Genomic DNA, 13,262 nt, shown 5'->3' on the forward strand with positions numbered 1-13,262 from the left:
TTAAGTTAAAAAGTACAGCTTCTTGGCCCTGTTCCTAGAAAGTAAACTAAAACTACTCATCGGAAACAGCCTTGCTTGAATTTCCCTTATCAAGTTTTTACAATGGTAATAATATGACATCTGATCCAAACTAAAGAGCAATTATCGGACATAGTTTAAAAATTGATGCTTCTCATTTCCTAATTCGAACCTGGGTAGAAGTCGTTCCATAGGTCATTCTAACTTATTTCACCTCTGTCCTAAAGTGGTCTATTTTCTCTCTTCTTATCGAGACACTTAAACTGGAAATACTAGATTCAATAAATGCATAAATGAGAATACTTCTTGTGATGGACCATTAAAAGTCTCTCCACAGGAAGGTAAATAAAAGCCAAAATATTGGTTTCCTTAAAGACTATTTTTTTAAAACATTAATCCCCTTTATGAAACAGCTATGAAAACCCTAAAAGAAATTATTTTCTATTTTATGATCTTTTTAAGGACCCCCAATATGTGAATCTGGATGCAGACGGGGGAGACCCTCAAATAATGTGGAAATTATTTAGAGTCTTAATCACTCATCTGTCTAGACTACTCTAGATAGTCATTGTACATACGTAACACATCATTCACTGATTCAAATGAGAAGCCTTTTGTAAAAAACTATGACTTTTTAAAAATAGGTTCTTATTACAAAAGTAAGTTAATTCATACAGAAGTAACCTATGTGCTAAGTGAAGAACTTTGGGCTACGTATTCAGCCTTTAATCACACTGGCTGTCCTTGCTACAACTTAGAGCAAAATTGATATTATCAGGAAATTGATCCAATACATTCCTTTTTCTTTCTTCATTGTCACTCAATTTACTCCATTATTTGGCTCCTCATTATTCAGAACTTGAACCTCCAACTGTTCTCTCGACCTTATGTGCTCACACCCAGTGAAATTAGGGACTAGTTCTCCTGAAAACACTGTTTGAATTTTCAATATCATAAAACAAATGAAAAAAGCCTGAGCACTCAGAAAAACACTCAGCTTCATCTGGACATATTTAAATAAAACCTTCAGCAATTCTGTTCAGTGGAAGAAGGTGCTGATTTGTATACAGACTAGCCTACATTTCATCAGGAGATCCTGATGTGTTTATTCCACTACCAATATTAAAAACCAGAGACCTACCTCTTCCACTCCGGCCCACAAATCTCAGATCGTTGAACCTTGCTACTTGGTTTTTCATAACAGCAGAGGCATTTCGGAGCTCAGCAGAATAATTTTCATCGTTCCCCGCCATGACAGTAACCACAGTTCCATCTGGTACCTCTCCGAGGGCTACCACCTACATAAAACAGGAAACACAGCAGCAATAATGGCACATCAGAAAAGCTTAAAAACTGAGAATATATTCCCATTGCAAACGATGTGTCTTATCAGTATTTAGTGCTCTAGTCCAGTCATGGCAGATAGGAATGAAGCATCTGCATATGGGTCAGGATGCCACTTCAAACAGACCCATGTTTCAGGGTCCACCCATTGCAAAGGCAGGCAAAAGTTTCCTTCATTTGTTGTTGGACCCCTCACAGAATACATGTACATTTTTATTAAATCCCCATGTTAGGTTGTCCACAGGAATTATGCCACAGAAGGAAGGCTGATGCTCCATCTGCAGATTGCATCGTACATATTAAGGCACCGCCTGTCTGCAGCCTGGAGAGCCCCTGAGGTGTGGTCTCATCCAGATCCCAGGCTGAAAAAAAAAAAAGTCTGGTCTGCTCTACGGGAGAAGACACTGAGGTGAAATCTTAGAGTTCCTGACTATATGGAAGCTTAAATATGGTGTGGTATCCAGCACTACATTTCATCCCCTTACTTTGGGCTACATATTCAGCCTTTAATCACACTGCAAATAATTACTGAAGGCCCACCGGCGGTGGGATAGAGACAAAGCCATCAAGAAACTTCAAGTCTAGGTGCAGAATCAAGGTATATAACGGGCTGAAAATGGTCACTGACGAATGAGTAGTAGAGATAAAAAGTACGCCCTTGGCCAAACTTTAGATTCTGTCTTGTCCCATCTGCCATTTTGAAATGACACAGTTTCCTCCTTCATCTTCAACAGCTAACCTGCAGCAGATTAACTCAGTCAAGTAAGGATCCGGATAATCAGTCTCTGAGGTCCACAAATATTTTCACTGCTCCAAGGCTAGGCGGTCACACTTTTAACCAAGGGCAGCTGACCTGCAAATGGGTGCCTCTTTTTAACAAGAAGGTTGGTAAGGAAATGTTGGTGCAGAGGCTGCACTGTCACACAGACACACTATTCTTGATCCATTACCAAAACTCTGCCCCTTGATCATAGCCTTTTTCTCCACTAACTTCCAGGATCCTATATTCAGATTATTTCCTTTTCTTCCTCATTCCGCTTCCAGATGCCCTTGAGGTGACAAAGCAATGGTTCCAGCTAGAGTAGCCCACTGCTCTCTGAGAATAACGCCCACGTGCACTTGCCCATCTGGCAAATATCTCACTGATCCTTCCTCTAGGCCTGGTGCTGTTCTCTCCTTTGTCGAGATTTCCACAAGGCAAACCTGATCACCCGATTCCAGGCTCCCGGTACAATTTGTACATAATTTCTCATTAAAGCAAGTTTTTTTAGTGTGATAAAACAGACACTATAACTGTGCTTCAGGGCTGAGTTTTCCTCACTCATGAACCCCACCCCTGCCCTCCTCTACAACATACCCTCTGTTCCATGCAGGCAGAACCACCAGCCACACAAAAAACTCATCGCTTGTGGTGGTTGTTGTTGTTGTTTTTGCCCTTGCTTTTCTCTTAGGCTGTTTCTCAATGCCACGCCCGCTTTAGCACTTTGTTACTCGGCTTAAAACCCTATAGCCTTCCTTATAGAACCCACTTCCCCAGCACCCCACTGTACTCAAATGATCCTCATTTCCATGTACATATATTAGTGATCCATCTACTCCTTTTGATACACTAGTCCAAGGTCACGAGACTCACTCCTAGGAGACTAGATTATATTAGACTGGAAACTACATGAGGGAGGGGCCTTCACTGGTCTTGCTCAACACCATATGCCCAGTGCCCAAACAGTACCTAGCACATAGTAAGTGTTTGATAAATATTTTTTAAATAAATTGAGGCAAGAGCTCCATAAAGAGTGCCGCCTCCCACAGCCAGTAGTCTGTGAGTCTACAGCTAAAACTCCAAGAGAGAGAAACACTTAAAGGCTGAGTCAGCATCCCTCCGTAACAGCAACATGCTGTTGCACCAAACTAGTTTTCTGACAACTTTTTCAGTCGCAGAGAAGAGGGATTCGCCGACTATCCTACTGGTGACTCTATGCAATCTGAGAAGTCTCCCAGGCCAAGCGCAAATCCCTGGAGAACATGATTTCCTCCCTGCATGCTTGATTTGGTGCCTCGAGGGGCTACTGAATAGAGGTAATGTTGTACTCCTACTGGAGACAATATGCTTTTCAATTTTTTGAATTCACAAGGCTAAAAATGTGAACAATTGAAATAATTGACCGTGTTTGGCCAGTACACATCTGCAAGTCTGACATTTTTGTTTTTTACACTCAGCATACTGTGTTTTAGCACCTGGCGTGTGCCTTTTAATATCAAAGTAAAGATGGAACCAGTAAGCACATTAATGAAGGCAGAGAAGTTTGTACTGCTCAAAAGAAAATGAATGTACCAAAAATCAAGAGGCCCCTCTTTTTTCCCACCTTTCTTTTACATCTGCTATGATGTCACACAAGTAACTTCATCTCCAGAAACCAGGTTTCCAATATAAATTGGAAATATTTTTTGAAGTCTGTATAATGTAGAAGATACTGTACAAGTAGAGTGTAATTACAATGATGTACTTTTTGTTAGATGAGGAGGCTAGCTTCGGTTCTAAGGCTGCTGTGTGCTAAACATGGGCTTTAACTTATAAGCATCCTGAAAGGGTTCAGTTGAACATGTAATTCTTTACTTCATGTCTTGCGATGTTTTTTGGTGTTGTTGAGAGATAAAGGATGACTGCTGATGGGTTTCACTTCTGTTTGGCTAAATTAAAAAAAAATAAAGAAATCTGCCCCAATATAAAGATTTTCAAGAGCTCTGGGACATTATTATTTTACTGCATATTTTTAACATAATGGATTTTTTTTTTAGTTAGAAGAAAAGGAAAATTGATTCAATATGGGAAAATATGAAAGAAAAGATCCCTAAGAGTGAAATACACAAATCCACTTTTCTTTGCTTGAGCAGCAGAATAATGACCATGTTAAATATTGGTATGCTTTATGTATTACACTTAATAACAAAACAAATAGGTAATCACAAATTGTGTGTGAGTCTTCTAGGAGGCTTAGAACTTGGCCTAAAAATGAAATGCTCACAGAATGTGGTAACAACTTTTCCTGTTATGGCTGAACTCTATTTTAATGGCTAAATATATTGGTTTTTTTCTACTATTCACGCTACCAAATCAAATGCCTAATGTTTTTCTGAGGAAAAGAAAAGAAGGAGGGAGTACTATATTTGACTTTATATCAATCAGAAGTATAATCATATGTCAGAGGGTTTTAAAAAAGTAGATCTCTGAAGCTAAAAAGTTTCCCTTGGAGATTCTCAACTGTGTTTATCTAAAAGAAAACCAAAAGAATCAAGAAATTTTTACACATTTCATCTGTACCAAACCCAAGCAATGGAAAACATTTTAAGGGGTAGAGAGCAGTCAAAAATCATTCTTTTAACTAGTTAGGAGTAAGTACGCATTAAAAGTTGTTTCCATACTACCCAACACGAAAGTTGCATTCTGCAAAGGATAGTTTGTGATGAAACCTTAACAATTACATTTCTAGGTGTTTTTAAAATACAAAGTCTACCAATTCAAGAAATTTCAGGGAGAAGAAGGAAGTAATTTTGTGTCCTAACATTTCAGAACAGAGAAAGAAGTTCCTTTATTTAGCACACCTCACTAGAACTAGCACCTAAATCACATGATACATAGCTTGTAACAGAATAAAGTAAAAGGATACTTAACCCTACAAACTACTCAAATTTTGTATGAGATTCCTTATGACCAAATCTATGAATTACTCTAAAAGAGCAGCAATACAGAATTAGCTCAGACCCTTAAAATTGTTTTTGTGGTCTTATTGTACAGAAATTAAAATTGCCTTTGACATTTCCATGGACAGAAGTCTAATTTTAACCCATCAATTACTCTTACAGACCAATATCACTTGGCACATTGTACTTGCAGCAAAATTGAAATATAATCTTTTTCAAGATAAAATCTGATCTTTCTTTGGAATAAAAAGATGTAAGGGAGCAATTGCAAAAAGGGAAAATTGTATTCCTATGGTAATTATTTAAATAACTTCAAATAAACTATTAAAAAGTTTAACAAATGCTACAGTTAATTTTTAGAATTTATCCTCGAATTTAGGAAAACCCAACTAAATTGTAGAGAAAAAAATAAATGCAATATAAAATACCATTTCACAATTTTAAAAATATATGTCAAAGAATAATTTGATGGAAATTATTTCAATACAAGCCAGGAATTTATGTACCATGTATCAAGCTGGTTTAGATCATCTAACAATGGATGTTCTGGAATTTTGAAAGGAGACAAACAGCAATGCCAAGTGGAAGAATATAATGAAAGATATCTTAACCATGTCTTTTTCCAAATATAAGTTTTTCTTAAAATTTTTAAATATTTATTTTCTACCTAAAATTGTGTTTCAATTACCTTTTATATATTCAGCCCTAAAATTTTTAACTTTAATTTTTATTGCATTTAAAGACAACAAAAATGTATCTGTCCTCACACAACCTGAAATCTATTGTGATTTACGTAATTTTGCTTAACAATTCATAGTACGCTTAATAAGGTTTTAATAGGTTTAATAATCTGTTTTCCTTTGTTTGGGTGTAATTACATTCAAAAAGACACAAACATAAAACCTGATCATTATATACATTAGGAAAAGACATCTCACTAATGTCAAATATTTATTAGTTGCATACTTGTTTTTGAAGAGGAAAATGGCCAGTGATGTTGAAAAAATTATTTTCAAATAGAAATTGCTCCATCATTTTGAAACCCTACTTATGACAAATACTGAAAGGTATCATCAAACATACAGAATTAACTATGAGTAATAGATCATATATCTAAAAATGTGTTTTCTTTCTTTAACATTGCCAGAAAAACATATGATACTGGTAAATATATAGTCCAGTGTTCCCTAACTTAAAACAGCACAATAGCCTTGCACCACTTTTAGTTTTAAAACATACATCTGGACTTAGAATTTCTGCATAGTGTTTCAGCTTGAAGCTATTTAAAGCAACTGAGTTATAAACCCTGAACACCAGGCTTCATGGTGGAAATACTGACAGACCCTAACTATAAGGGTGCTACTGGATGCAAGGTTGACATGTTCTCTCCCTATTTCTACCAGACCATTAACTAATGAACTGGATTTGCAAACTGCTTTTTGGGTTTGTTTGTTTTGTTTTGTTTTTTGTCATGAGAATTATCTAAGACAGAAAGGGCATGGGGAATCCTCTAATAGTATCCCTTAACTATTTTAAGCTTTCAGTGAGATACACCTGAAAGAAATGTTAAAAATATTTATTTCCATTTCCTTGACACCTGGAAGGACTGAACATTACAAAACTGTAGACCTTTGTTAAAAATATAATACTAATAAACAACTTTGCATATTTTAAAACATACTAGTTGTTTTTGCATTTTTACATGCCGAGTATAAACAAATTATAAGTATTCTTGAATAATCCCTGAACAAGAGCAGATGAACAACACTAATACGTTACTTATGTCTTAATATAACACATTGTCAATATCATCTTGAAGCATTATTTTAAAATAACACATCAAAACACCATATATTAAATTCAGTTCTGATGCTCTAGAGTGCTGAGTTCAGGGTCACAGACATAAAATATGGGCTCAATAAATACTGCATTGATTTGAATCCCAGATTTCTCAACAATTAAATTCTGTGTGTTTGTGTTTTTAAATACATTTACCTATTATCTACCCAACAACCCTATAACTTACTTTGTACATGGCTTTAAACATGATAGCCAAATTGTGGTCACCACTTCTAAAACTGAGACTTCTTCATATTATTTCTTCATTGCATATGTATTTGATTATGTTACAAGGGTGTAGAAAGTCTACTGATCTCAGGCTTTTATCTCAAAAGAAAGGTAAAGAGAGATTGTTTTTACTAACATTCAGATGAAAACAATAAAAAATGTTGTCAAAATCTGAATGTTCCAAATCTCTACACATCTTTTTCAGCAGAGACAAAATTTATACACTGAGTGGATCTCAGCAATCACCATCTGTCTGAATTTTCTTAAATACAGGTATGGGGGTAGAAGGACACAGCGAATCAAGTCTTAAATTAACTCAATTTATTTTTTGATTAATATGAATTAAAATACTTAATTTAATATGGCCATGTATAATCTATGGTTTTGTTTACTGGTTAAAAGTAAAATTGCTCTGTAATTGACAATAAAGGGTGATTAATAGCAAAGAAAACAATTTATTTTCAAAATAATTTTAAAACGGTGGTAATGAGAAAACCTAAAGATTACCAAAATATCTGAGAATAGCTCAAACGAAACTGCATTCTATCTTTACGACAAAAAGATCATTTCTATCCAAAATACCAAGGCTCAAAATCAATACACCACCATAAACGTAGGAGAATATTTCAAGACAGTTATACCTTAAACATGATTAGCAGAAGAAAAAGAATGTAGAATACCAAACATCCAAATGATATCTTTTAAAACGTAGGCAACTACTCTTTTATTTTCATATATCCTGACTTGGAATGCCTAACGTGGCATTTTTTAAACAAAATACCTTCGTATTTGTATTTGCTGTTTTCATCCAGGTTTTTTGTTTGTGTTTTGAGGGGTTTTGGGTGGGGGGGAGGGAAACAAATTTCCACCCTTCGCTTAAGGCGAATTAGAATGTTCTGGGCCCAGGGACAATGACCATCGTAAAAGATATCTCGTGTGGAAATTCACATTTCTAGAATTCACATACATTCTGAGCTTTTCGTATTTCAAGGAGGAAAACCTTAACCTACAAAATCGGTGGTTTATAAAAGGAGAAATGGGACGGTTAAAACACACACACACACACACACACACACATATACACACACACACTTCTTGAACCTACTGCAAAATGAAACCTGCCCCAGAATGCAACATCCCCTTTCCTGAACAATTCATTCTGATTTCTGTTCTGATACAAGACCCAGCTAGATAACCAGCTCTAATTGACCTGGACTCCTCTTTCTTTCCACCCCACCCACACACGGAATCTGAATTGGTGTGTGGGGTGGAGGGTGATCCACAACTGGGAACTGCCAGTGGCCTGTAGGAGCTTGGCCCCAGGGTTCACAGTGGAGGAACTGGCACGATTCCTCCCTCCTCTCCCCACCTCGCCAGGCCTCGCTTACCCTGCTCTCCACAGATCCCAGAACCCAGAGGACCCAGGCCCACCTTCAGAAGTCCAGAGGCCAGACAGGGCCGGAAGCGTCTTCCCGGGAGTGCTCTTCTCCCTGTCTGGCTCACCGCCCCCTCCATCCCCGGGCGTCCAGTCCCGCGAGTAGGGACTGCCCGGGAGCCCGTTTCCCCATCAAGCCAGTGCCTGCCGGGCCCTGGGGGCTCCCCGTCTCCCCCTGGCGAGGGCCGCCCCGGGAAACCTAGACCGCTCTATGGAGACCCGCCGTGCTACTGCGAGAGGCTGCAGACCCTGCACTCTCAACCTGCCAAGCCGCTGCCTGCGGCTCCGGCTGCCGACACCCGCCCTCCAACTAACGGGCCGGCCGGGCGGGCGGGCGGAGGCCGCGGTGTGCGGGGAGCGCTCTCAGGCCTCGGGGGTCGCTCCTCCGCGCCCAGGCCACCGGCCGGAGCCTCCCACGACCTTTCAGAAGCAGGAGGCCCCTTAGTGACTCAAGTCCTTTAAAAGTACCAATAAGAGAAATCCGCAAACTTTCACCTCCTTTTTCAAGGCGAGCGAGCCAAAGACATTTCACAGGTTCCCCTTATCCCTCCCAGGTGGGGTGAGGCGGGGAGCTGGGTCCCGGCTCCCAGAGGCGTCCCGAGCCCCCGCCCCCTCCACTGGCCACCTCCCCGCACGCGAGGGTCCAGCGCCCGGGACTCCGGGGCTCCCCCGCCTCGGGGCGCGCGGCGACCCTGGCGGCCCCGCCTTCCTCGCGGTAACGGGAACTGGCGCGGGTCTGCGAGCCGAGCAGACGCCCCCGTCCTGTCTCCCCCTCACTAGCTCCCAGAGTCCCTAGGTTTGCCCGGGACCCTCTCGGACACCGGTTATGCGGCCCGCGCGCCGCAGCCGGCACCCGGCGCCCCGCCCCGGACGCTAACGCCCGGCGCCGGCACCCCACGAACACCGGCCCCCGAGCCCGGGAGGGGCCGGGACCGCCGAGGCTCAGGCGGGTTAGAGAAGGGGGCGCCAAGCCGGGCGGAGGGGCGTCCGCCTGGGAGGGGAGAGGGTAGTAGCGCGCGGGACCCCAGGGAGGGGCGGTGCCGGCAGCCCGCGCTGCAGGGCGGGTGCGTCTGCCCAGCCCGGAGAACGCGGGACTCCGGGGGGAGAAGGCCGGGGCTCCTCATCCTGGGGAAATGGGGGCAGGGTGGAATAAGGCCGGGTGGCGGCGCCCAGAGTGGGCACCGAGGGGCTCCTAGGGGGAGGGGAGACCGCTCAGAGGAGTGGGTGAGAACGCTGGCCGGGAGGCTTGAGGGGTAATGAAAGGATAAAGGGGTAAGGGGCTGAGGCGGAGGCTGCGGGCACAGGTGGGAGAGGGAAGGATCTGCGCGGGGTCACCGCGTCCCGAGCCCGCCGAGGGATCCGGAGGAAGAGGGCCAGTGGGGGGGGGGGGGCACGGGGGATCCCTCGGGTCAGAGCCACCAAGGTAGGAGGCCTCAAAGGCCGTCGGGGCCCCGGCCCCCGCGGGCATGGAGACGCCGGCGGGCAGGTCCCGCGGCGCCCGGCCGGGGGCGGGGGGCGGCCGCAGCTTCTTACCTTGAAGGCCACGGGCAGGGTCTTGTTGCAGCGCCAGTGCGAGGGCAGCACAGAGCACAGGAAGTTGGGGCTGTCGGTGCGGACGAGCTCGGCCGGGTGGTCAGCGATGATCTCCACCATGGTGCGGTTGTCGTGCGGCGGCCGCAACCGGGGCACGGCGGCCGCCGCTGCCGCCGCCGCCGCCGCCGCCGCCGCCGCCGCCTCCTGCTGCTGCTGCTGCTGCTGCTGCTGCTGTTGCTGCTGCTGTTGCTGCTGCTGTTGCGCAGCCACCACCGGGCTCACGTCGCTCATCTTGCCGGGCTGCAGGCTGCTGGAGGGAGGGCTGAAGCGCCGGCTGGTGCTCGGATCTACGGGAATACGCATCACAACAGCCACAAGTTAGCGAAGTGGCCGGGGGAGGGGGAGGAGGGTGGAAATGAGGGGCGAGGAGGAGGAAATTGGGGGGGTGGAGGCGAGACGGGGGGAAAGGGGATGGAGGTGATGGGGCCGAGGAGGTGAGAAATCAAGTTCGGTGAAGCCGACTGCCGGGAGGAGTCTGACGGGGGCCGGCGGTGACGATGCGGAGCGGTCGGGTTGGCGGGTTGGGAGACCCGGGAGGCACAGATCTGGCCGGAGCCTTTGGAACGCCCGCGGTGGCCGCTGAGAACCGGCGCGGGGATGTGTGTGGCCTGGGGAGGCAGGGGGCTTCAGTTTGCAGCTTGGAGTGGGGTCCCTTGGGGCACCGCGTCCTGGGTGCGCTGGCGCCCCCTCCCAGGTCGAGTCCAGCGATGGATCGGAGTGGGTTCAGCAGTCCAGCCCCGCGGCCAGCATAGCCGCGCGCTGCCCGCCACCACCGCGCCGCGCGCGCAGCTACCCAGCTGCCCGCGTCCGCGCCGCCGCCCGCCCTCCCGCGCTGCTGCCGCCGCCTCCTCCGCGGCGGCCTCCGCTCCCCCCGCGCCGGCGGCACGCTCAGATTGCTCCCGCGGCGGCTGCCAGCCCGGCTCCTCGGCTCCGCTCCTTCCTTTCCTTTCTCCTCTTCTGGCCTTCTCACGGCCACCTCTTCGCATCCAGTCCCTCCTGCTATTTGCAAAGCTCCCCTGACCCTCGCGCGTCGAGGTGCCAGGAGGCAAGTCGCGGGCAGCGGATCTCGAGGCAACGGATCTCGAGCCTGCGAATCGCAGCCGCTGCCGCCGCCCGCCGGCCGAGAGCAGGAGACCCCGGACGCAGCGCGCAGCTTCCGAAGCCGGAGAGGCGGCTCGGGTCAAGGGGAATCTCGCCTGATCGCGTCCTCTCGCTTCTCCCCCCGACCCAGGACAAGGAACCCCGTCTTGGTCGCACGAGGTTGAAGCTGAGACGCTAGAGAGGCGCGGGCTGAACTGACTGTCGTTATTTTTCGTTGTAACTTCAGGAGAGGAGGAAGGAAAATTCTTGAGCGTCTGTGCTGACTTCTCGGCACTCTTCACCCTTCCCCCACCCCACCCCCCCACCTCTGCCGGAGCGGCTCCCAGGGAAAAAATGACTTTGCAGGGTTTGGGTGCTTTTTTGTCTTAAGTGACACAAAAAAATGGGGTGGAGGGGACACTTGTCAAATAGTTTTTAGAAACTCAAGTGGGTGGCTGGACACTTTTTCCTTCTATATTCAAACTTGTTCCTAGAGAACAAGGATGAGCTTTTTTTTTTTTTTTAGAAACTGGAAAACTGTCAGTTGGATGATTAAAATAAGTTGCAAAAACCTTGCTGGGGAAAAACCCCAGCAGTTTTCCATGAATTTCAATCTTTTATTAAGTCTATTCTGCATCTAAAACTACGTCTAATGCCTTAACTTTCTTCCCCACCACTCCCGGGGGAAAAAAATAAAAATACAAAATAAAATAACCAAAATGCTTCATTGGCTATTTATTTATGTATTTATTTCCCAATGTGGGTTAAGAAAGCGACTTTGGATCCCCCAAAAAGTTGTGGTCGAGAGGATGAAGGAGCGCGGAAAAAAAGCGGCAGTTTTACCTAAAATGTGGTTTTTGGAGGCTGGGATTTCTAATGATTAGGTTTTTGTGGTTTATATAGACACGACTCTGGCTAAGGCGATCATTACGCTGATGAGAGTCAGAAGCACGTGGGTGTCTCTGACCAGCCTCAAACTCCGAACCTTCAAAACAAAACAATGTGCGGCGCCCGCAGAAGCCGGGAAATCCGCTTGAGGCCATTGCACCCCCAAAAGGGGGACACAGGGCCCTTTCCCCTCCTTGTTGGGTACTGCTACGTTCCTTGCTTACTGTCAAACTCCTTTAAATCTCTCAAAGCTTGAAAACGTGTTTGCAAAAACAATCAGTTGCCAAAGTCTCAAAGATTCGTAATAGGGTAGCTGACACTATAAGTGATTTTATAAAAATAAATGAAAAAATTATAACGCTTCGCCCTCGGAGTATTAAGGAATAAAGATGAGTCATCACTCATCCCCCCCCCATTTTATTTAAAACAATTCACGTGCCCATTTATTGGCATTTTTTACTGCTCACTCAGCGCAAATGCCTCTGTCACCCTGGTAGCGACCTGCCACGACCCTCCCCTGCCAGTTTTTAAAGCCTTGCTCCCAGTCGCTGAGTCTGCGCACGGGGTCTGCGCCTTTGAAGGAGCTTGGAAAGGCTTCGAGGGCGTGGGGGCGCGGAAGAGGGAACCTGGTACCAGTTACGGACTCCGGAGCCCATTTCCAGCGCACAGTGAACGTGGAGGGCTGTAGTATGTGACTGGGACAAGAGGATTGCCCTTTAAAGAGAGGCGCGGGCGACAGAGGGTCCTCCAACCGCAGGAGCGGACGTGGGGGGCCGAGGTGCTTAGGCGTGCGCCCTCGCGGGGGTCACCACGGGGCTCGGGGGGGGGGGAACACCGCTCTGTCCTTCCTCTTAGGGGCTTCATTTTTACCCTCTCTTTATCCATTCGCTACTCCCCGCCTCCCTCGTGCGTCTTACCCTTTCCCAGTTTTCGCTCCACGTTCCCGCCTCTCCCCAAAATCCCCCCACAGACGCACGCCGCCTTGCCGCGCCCCTCCCGCCTCCTCGGCCTCCGCACGGCCGCTGGCCACCCGGGGTGACCCATTCTGCAACCCCCGCGACGGTACCCGCTCCCCAGCCTACTCCTCGCCCCTGGCCTCCTGGCCTCTGGACCCGGGCGCCGAGGGTTTGCGAGAGAA

General features: G+C 46.1%; 1 protein-coding gene across 9 annotated transcripts in view; it reads right to left on the reverse strand.

Moving 5' to 3' along the window:
* Positions 1 to 13,262, reverse strand: part of RUNX2 (RUNX family transcription factor 2) — a 238,392-nt gene that overhangs the window by 134,656 nt on the left and 90,474 nt on the right. For all 9 annotated transcript variants that reach the window (XM_027601302.1, XM_027601303.1, XM_027601300.1 and 6 more), the window contains exons 3-4: positions 10,097 to 10,443; positions 1,160 to 1,316 (exon numbers count right to left, since the gene is read on the reverse strand). In XM_027601302.1, coding sequence (XP_027457103.1) covers positions 1,160 to 1,316; positions 10,097 to 10,443 — 504 coding nt within the window. The remainder of the gene's footprint in view (positions 1 to 1,159; positions 1,317 to 10,096; positions 10,444 to 13,262) is intronic.

Source organism: Zalophus californianus, chromosome 7, assembly GCF_009762305.2.
Source record: "Zalophus californianus isolate mZalCal1 chromosome 7, mZalCal1.pri.v2, whole genome shotgun sequence".
Classification (NCBI taxonomy): Eukaryota; Metazoa; Chordata; class Mammalia; order Carnivora; family Otariidae; genus Zalophus; species Zalophus californianus.